Source organism: Cucurbita moschata, unplaced genomic scaffold, assembly GCF_002738365.1.
Source record: "Cucurbita moschata cultivar Rifu unplaced genomic scaffold, Cmos_1.0 Cmo_Scf00010, whole genome shotgun sequence".
Lineage (NCBI taxonomy): Eukaryota > Viridiplantae > Streptophyta > Magnoliopsida > Cucurbitales > Cucurbitaceae > Cucurbita > Cucurbita moschata.
Window position 1 is genome coordinate 3,348,669 of NW_019268526.1, and position 8,556 is coordinate 3,357,224.

At 36.2% G+C, this 8,556-nt stretch overlaps 1 protein-coding gene across 1 annotated transcript; it reads right to left on the reverse strand.

The window, feature by feature from the left end:
- Window positions 1-3,676: 3,676 nt before the first annotated feature.
- LOC111449096 (double-stranded RNA-binding protein 2-like) lies at window positions 3,677-6,811 on the reverse strand. Its single transcript, XM_023088955.1, has 3 exons — window positions 6,354-6,811; window positions 4,993-5,212; window positions 3,677-4,697 (listed from the first exon to the last, which is right to left on the reverse strand). The coding sequence occupies exons 1-3, from the start codon at window positions 6,597-6,599 to the stop codon at window positions 3,901-3,903; spliced, it is 1,263 nt and encodes a 420-aa protein (XP_022944723.1). The 5' UTR covers window positions 6,600-6,811; the 3' UTR covers window positions 3,677-3,900.
- Between the last annotated feature and the right edge of the window lie 1,745 nt (window positions 6,812-8,556).

The following is an 8,556-nucleotide window of genomic DNA, read 5'->3' on the forward strand; positions in this document are numbered from 1 at the left end:
TTTTTTTTTTTTTTTTTTTTTTTTTTTTTTTTTTTTTTTGTCGAATTTGAATTTACAGCCAAAATGAAAACAAAAACAAAAAATAAGTTCTTTTTTAATTTTCAAAATTTAGCTTAGATTTAGAAAATATTTATAGATAAAAAAAAATCATGACTAAAGCTAGAACAATCAAGTCTATCGTTAACAGATATTGTCATCTTTTGGCTTTACTTTTCGGGTTTCCTCTCTTTGGAAGACGCATTTTTAAAACCTTGAGAAGAAGCCCGAAAGAGAAAGTCCAAATAAGACAATATTTGCTAACGGTGGTTTTAGGTTGTTACAAATGATATCAAAGCCAGACACTAGGTAATGTGCCAGTGAGGATGTTGGGTCTCCAAGGGGTGGATTGTGACATCACATATCGGTTAGAGAGAGGAACGAAACATTTATTATAAAGAAGTGGAAGTCTAAAAGAAAAGTCTAAAAAAGACAATATATGTTATCGATGGGTTTGGCTGATACAAAAGCTAGTAAAATGATTATGAAACGAAGCATCAACGTGTCACTTTTGAAATATCAGTGATCGAAAAAGATAAAATAAAAACAATATTTCAAACGTAATAATTTTATGAATTCAATTTGGTTAAAGAGGATAGGGTTGTAGAGACCTAAGTTTAAGGTATAACCTAATTGGATGAGTAAAAAGTGTGACAACACCACCTTAGACTTTGAGTCCACTTTCAAAATTTCTCCCCTTTTTCTTTTGGGTATTAAATCTTCCAACTTTATCTACAAAATCTCTTAAATTAAAAAGAAAAAGAAAAGAATAAGAATATTCTAAGGGCGAGTGGCAAAACCGTGAATTCTAGGGAACATCAAGGCCAAATCCCTAACACAATAAAGACGAAAATATGCGGAGTTTGAAGGCGGTTTCATAATTCCAGACCAACATTCCTTATATTTTTATTATTATTATTATTATTTAATTAAAATAAAGGCGAAATTGGTCCACAATCTCAAATCTTCGGTTTTTATTTTTTATTTTTTATTTTTTTTAAATATATATTTCTTTTATTTTTTATTTTTATATGGGAATAAATTAATATGAAATAATGGGTTGCCATGTATTTTTTTTTCCACCCCCTACCCTTTTGGCACGCGCAAAAAGTAACCTCACGTGCTCCCCACTTCTCACAATTAACCTAACCACCTTACTTGACATTCCATTTGTTTACTCTCATCTCCAAGATATCTTGAAGAACTTAGCCTCTTTCTAATTCGTCTCATTTAGAATAATTTGTCAAAAAAGGGATGAGGTAAGTACACGGTCCGAAGTTTAATAGTAATAAATCGAATATTTTAGAAATGTTTAGGAAAAAAAACAATGCAGCTTTTGGAAAAATTCAAGTTTTTTTTTTTTTTTTTTGGATGAGGCTGTTACTTTCTAAGGAAGGAACGTCTACTTGTCCATATAGTTCAACAAACTATCTAGATCCTCTTCCCAAAGTAATAGAGGGATCTTTTACTTGTTCCATTTGATTTTGGGATGGACCACTAGTATTGATCTAATAAGTGAAGTTGTCGTATGACCATTTGGCTCGGACACCCGAACATTTGTGTCTACTCCCATAACCATTAACCACACATGCTTGCCTTAAATGGAATGACTCTCTAAGTTACTTTCGTTCTAGAGTGATGGAGGGATCGTACCGTTTCAGCCTCTTGTTTTCATGTTTTTCCTAGAGATTTGGAGAAAGTTGCAATCAGTAGGATTTTCTTAATCCTTCCTTTTCAAAAGCAAGAACAATGAGAAACTAAGAAACTCAATCGTATGGATATGTAAAATAAAAGATTTCTAATCCTACTAATAAAGGGATGGAAATAAATACTCAAATTGAAGTGAGTGAACAGAATTTCATACTCAATCTCGTAGATACCTATAAAATTCAATGGAAAGCAGTATTCAGTATTCAATCCAAGTCTGACTTAAGAGTGGGAAGGGAGATTAGGAATCATATTAATGAAGTAAAATAAATAAAGTGTTTTGAGTAGGGGAAGGGAAAAGGAAAAGCAAGGAGAAAGTCAAATGGGTATATTTTGCTTTACAAAACTTTAGGTTATGGGATTAACATTCTTCCACTTTGTCCCCTCCCCCTTCGCCCCACCCTTATAATCCTTCCTTCATCTTTTGTTCTCTTTTCTGTGCTTTTCTGTTTCAACACAAAACATATAATATAAGAGAGAGAGAGAGAGAGAGAGAGATAGAGATATGGTGGAGGGTTCCATCGCCTTTTGGGTGAAGCCATTGCTTTTGTCATAGGAAAGGAATAATATTAGTGGAGAATTGGTCCCACTCTTCTAACTTTGCTTCTTTGCCACACTTTTATCACAACACAACTATTGTTTTTTAGAGGCTCTAAAAAGATAAAACTTGGCCAATGCCCCTAATCATATTCCCCATTTCAGGCCTCTGTTGTTTTCACCATATAAAGTAAAAACTCAATGGATAGAGATTGGTGGTTGGGGGAATTGCTCTACCAAATTAAACCATCCTTTATTTCACTCTCCATTCTTCATTTCCCTCTTCTTTTACACACCACACCCTTTACTTTCCTTCCTTCTTAAGCTGAGACTTGATTGATACCTGTTTTCAATCTCCCCCACAATTAGCAATGGGATCAAAATCACTTTTGAAAATGTTGTTTTTAGATATTGTTCATCTAAAAGTGTTTCGACGTGTTTTTCAAGTGATTCTTGAGGTGAATTTTCAAGAGTAGAATTGTTAGTCTGTTTGTTTGCTTCCAATATTTTAACCTGAAGAAACCCTACAAAACTCCCATCAATTATGGGTGTTGAAGATTGCCATCCTGGGCAATTAGAATGTTTTCAACAATAGTACAAAAACAAAAAAGTAGTTCATGCCAATTCTTTTTCCACCGAATTTGATATGACACTTGACAATTGAAAACCCATTTTGCTGATTCATGTATTGGATCCAAATTTCCCATCGTGGGTCACAGTTATGATTAATCACTTTCTTGTTTTGCATTTTAATACTGATCTTAATGATGAATGCTATGAGTAATTAAGTTGATTGTTGAAAGTTTCTGGGATTAATATCAGATCAGAACTATGTGTTTTTGCAAATAACTAGATAGGATTGCGCTATATCACACTGATTTTCTTTCTTCTAGTTTAGTCCCAACCATCCTGTCCTTATTTGGGAAGTACGTAGACAAAAAAAAAGGGTAAAATATGGTAATAACAAACTAGAATTAGGTCAATGTTTTAGGCTTCGAATGTTTATAGTTATGATTTGGAGGGTGAAATTATTGTGTTTTATTCCGTCTGGATGAGAAATCCATACTCCCTATCATCCTCTACTTTCAGACAGCTTTCAATGCTTTAGACTAAGACTAAGAATATGATGTAATGATATTTTAATCTTAACCTTATTGCTGGTTGGTTTCATGATTTTGTATCTTTCAATATGTTTTTGTGTTTAAGAATTAAGACCCTTCGTGTTCCACGTCTTCCTTCCCAATAGAATAGACAGAAAGATGGAGAAGTGATGAAAAACAATATAAGATTGTAAAAGAAAATACCTGGAAGAGATATGGAGCTCAACCCACTTAATCATTTTCAACTAACACTTGCCTTGGCTTTTAGAACCTGCAAAATCAAGGAAACTGAGAAGTTGTGAATGAATGACTTAAATCTTTTGGCAAATGGCAAAAGGCGAATGACTTCAGAATTAACATTCGGCTGTGGATACTCACTCGTTTACCTTAAGGCTAACTATTTGGTCATATATGGCAAACACAAAACTGTCGAGACATTACAAAGGAGACTAAAACAGAACATTAATCTAATAACATTAGATGATTTGAGATTATCACATCATATGGTAAACATGACAATCTATTGGATTATGGGCTGTTTCAGATTTTTAACTGTTTTGGTTTCTTCATCCAAATTGATTGCTTTTGTGTTCTGAGTTTCTGGTACTTGATTAGGAGGCACAGTGAGCGAGACTGGGGTGGAAGCAACTGAATGATCTGCTATCAGGGAATCGGCAGAATCCTCAGTAGCAATGGTTGGAGGATCTTGTTTAGGGACAGTGGGAGAATCTCCTTTGGGAAGAGCAGAGAGTTCCTTTCTTGACAATGGTGGAGGAGCAGCAAAAACTGGAATGGCTTGTCTAATAGAGACAGGAGGGGCAATTCGAATGGGTTGGGAAGGTCGCATCTGGGAGGGTACCTTCAGGGGTTGTGGGCATGGTGATGCAGAGTAAACAGGCACAGCAGTTCTTATAGTCACAGGTAGTACAATTCCCCGACAAGGCATGCTATATTGTTGAATCGGGACATAAGGAACGGCTCCAGGTGCCGGGAACTTTTGAGGATGACTCCCACAGGCTGTAAGAGGATGTGATGGTAACGTAGTGCTGTTGTTTTTTGTTGGTGGTAGTCTGCTTCGAGGAACTGGTTTTTGGCAAATGAAAGGGAGAATTTTCGATGTGGTTGCAGGGGGAGGTTGCTGACTGGTTGCTCTTGGAGTTTGAAGTGAAAGTTTCTTTGGGAATGGCATTGGGGCATTTGAGTTAGTCCTGAACGTTTTCTCTTTTAAACAATAGTTTGATAGTGCCCGAGCTATCATAACTTGCTCGGGCTCGTCGCTGCTTTCAACTGCTGATGAACTTGCCGCTTCTTTTGCCACTGGATAGAGGAAACATACTACAAATCATCCACATGTTTAATGACAGACAATCAATATATCAATGAAAATCCAATGCCAAATTCTTCTTCCAAAGATGATCAAGATCCATGTAATATCCAAATTAAAGCACACTAAGCTCATTAAATAAGAATCTTAAAGACTGCTGAGAAAAATTGAATCAGGGGGATGAGGGCTGTCATAGAAAATGACAATGTATAACATTTTCTGCTAGCTACATGATCTTCTACGATGGTTTTAAATTTTCAGGAAGAAAAATTCAAAAAACAAACTCACATTGTTTCAAAGATGACCAAGCTGCCAAGGCTGCATTCTTCTCTGCCTGTTTCTTATTTTTGGCAGGTTCCCCAATGAACGTGATTCCAGCCAATTCTATAGACCCCGTAAAAACAGGCAAATGTCCAAGTCCTGATCTGACTGTTGTATATTGTGGCAACGGAGCCCCGACTCTCTGGGCAATTTCCTGCAAGAGGTTCTTGTAAACCCCTGTTTCGTCCTGATCATAATGATATTACTTAGTCACTAAACCAAAAGACCTGTGTTCACATATGAATAAATTCAGATAACAAAAGACCTGTATTCACATATGAATAAATTCAGAGCAACTATATTAGGAATTACGACTCTCCACAATGATATGATATTATCGACTTGATCATAAGCTCTCGTGGCTTTACTTTTTTGTTTCCCAAAAGAACTCATGTCAATGGAGATTTATTTCTTACGGACAAATCCTTAGCCAATCTAGACTCTTCTCAACAATCCTTAACAAACAATGCAGAATTGACATCATAGAACGATAAACATCAACAGCCATCAACTTGAGCAGCGCATACAGAGGCTTTCAGGGACGTATAAAGGAAAAGCTAATAGGACAAGTTAAAACATAAATTCTTAATTACTTTCCTCTCGAGATTTCAGTAATTTAAAGCTACAAAGCTAAAATTTCGGCCACTGAATACACTGCATCAAGCAAATTTAATATTACCAACCATCCCCATAGAAAATCCCGCACGCAACTGGTCCCGTAGTGATATTGATAACGACAAAACAAACCCAGGTAGCCATCAATGTTGAGGGCTTCCGTCAGTAACTTTCCTAAAATATACTCTGTTTCTTGAATTTAAAGTCTAGAGTAGTCGGCTTCGTCAGAAAAAAACAACTGCGTTAGGAATCCGCTCAGCCATTAGAGGAAAGAAGGGGAAAAGGTAAGGGTGTTTATGTAATTTTGCATCATGAAAAAGCCAGGTTATCGTAATCGCCGACTCCACTCCGACCGATAGAGGTCGCAAGCCGGAACGTTCAGGCGTCACCGCTGCGTACGGTGAAGTCGTACTCAGGAATCGAAGGAAATCAAACCAACTTACGCTGTACGAAGTATCGAAATTCCAATTCTAGCAGATTTTGATCTGCGATAATAGGTTTAAAGACCGGCAAAGGAAATGAGACATAGAACTCGAACATGGCGCGGAAAAATGTCAAGCGACGCAATCTATTCTACTTCGTAAAAGTTACTGATCATTGAGAAAAGAAGATCAAGAAGAACAATAAAAGTGAAATCCAACACAAAGTAAAACACAATACTCGCAACAACAAGAGGAACTTATTCAGAACAATGAATTAGCGAGAATACGCACCAGGATCCGAGCAGCAAGCGAGTGAGATGGACCGCGATTCGCAAGGGAATTGAGAGCAATCTCAGCCGCCGAGTGCTCCGCCTGCCGGAGAGTAGGACAATGGTTAGGGCTTTCAAAAACCTCGCCATTAAAGTTAACGGAGGCCTTGAACCTCGGAGCATGGTCAGGACCTTCCCTAACAGACGAATAAGAAGGAAGATTAAAGCAACTCCTCTGCGCCAACTCTTGGAGCTGGTTCTTGTACATTTCGCCTCCGATTTCAGCTCCCTTCCCGCCGTCAATCACCTATAGAAACGGCAAGCAGAGGCGGAAGAGGTAAACTGACCGCCTCAGTGGTCGCCGGAGAGTGAAGTAGGACGATGGAGAGGATTTCATCGGCCAGAGAGACAGATTGGAGTAAACTTTGGAGCGAAAGCGAGTGGGTAATTGATTTGTTATTCGATAAGATAAAAACAAAAACAAAATAGTGAAGAGATTGAGAATTTATTGTTGCTCTCAGTCAACTGCATGGGATGTGATCTCTTCCAAATATATTTCTTTTTTTTGTTCAATTTTCATAATTAATTCAAAATAGTTTATTGTAATTAATTACGGGCTCTTACTAGATTTACGAACCTTCTCACTAAAGATTCATGATTAAGTAAACTATAAGCTTAATTGAAAGCACCTCGACTCGATCACACCTTTTTGTCTAAGTGCACTTGATTGCGACAGTCCTCTCGACACCTTATATTCGCTTTGTTACTAGTGGTCGATTTCTCGTTGCGTTGGCATTTTTTGAATGTGAAAAGTATTAGATGAAATTCCCACGTCACCTAATTTAGGGAATGAGTTTATAATCAAGTAATACACTCTTCATTGATATGAAGCCTTTTAGAAAGCCCAAAGCAAAGTCACGAGCACTTATACTCAAAGTGGATAATATCATACGATCGTAGAGAGTCCCGTAACGATGTTGAGCTAATTTTGATTTTGAACTATCGCTCCTTATTCTGTAATGGGAAGGACATAATTGTCAAAAGGAATAAAAGTAGCCCAGGAGATAGCTATTTGGGCCAATCTGTGATAGGCCCATAATTCAACGACTTGGGCTTGTGGTCCACATAGCCTTCAGGATTTGGGCCTAATGGGCCTCTCTTTTGTTTTGAAAATGAATTAGTAATTAATTGTCAATTTATAAACCACATAAACCGAAGTTATGTAATTAAATAAGAAAATAAATAAAGGAGAAAAATTATGGGAAATATAATTGAAAGATTGTGACACATAATTGAAATATATATATATACATATATATAATTATTTGGTTTATTGCAGTCATATTATTAACGGCCTTTTCTTATATATATATATCAAATCAACGATGGAGTCTCCGGTGGTTCCGATGACAGCGACTACAAAAGCCCATACTTAGAGGGTGGTGGTGAGTTGGTTGCAGATGAAATTTGCGGCGGTGGTGGCGGCGGCGGCGGTGTTAGGGCTGAAGAACAGCTAGAGTTGCCCGACGGAGATCCTGGAATCCATTTCATTTCGGAGTTAAAAGATGGCAAAAAGTTTTCATTTTCGAATTTTTTTTTAATGGGTAGGATTGGTTCTTTATTGCCACGTTGGTCTCCTTTTTCCACGTCATCTACTCAATCAACAAGTCAGCAGCCACGTCAACTTTTTCCTTTTATCTACCTCTTATTTATATTATATTTAAAGATATTCATGAAAATAGTGAGGACTATAATTTTTCATGTTTGTGAGAACTTTTCTTTATACATTTAAAAATATATACATATTCAAAATATTTTATATTTTTTAATATAGCGTATAAAACATAGTAATAAATCTAATAATATTTGAAAATTCAAAATTTTCGATTAGTTTTTTCTTTATTTATATATAAGAATAAAACAGGATTGGGTAGGGATGGAAGACGATCTCCGACCCCATTTAGCTTAATGGGAGAAATCATTTTGTGGCACGTGATACAAGATAAGTGAAGCAATCGAGTTAATTCAAGAGTATTTTAAAAATTAAAACACAAAAATAATATTTATTAAAAGGTTATTTTTATTTTTAGAATATGAGGAAAAAGATATATTTTGCTTAATACTACACCCATTAATGAAACATCCATTTCCCAGAAACTCGCCAGCTACGCCAATATGGCAAACGTGAAAATTAAAAAAAAAAAAAAAAAAAAAAAAAAAAAAAA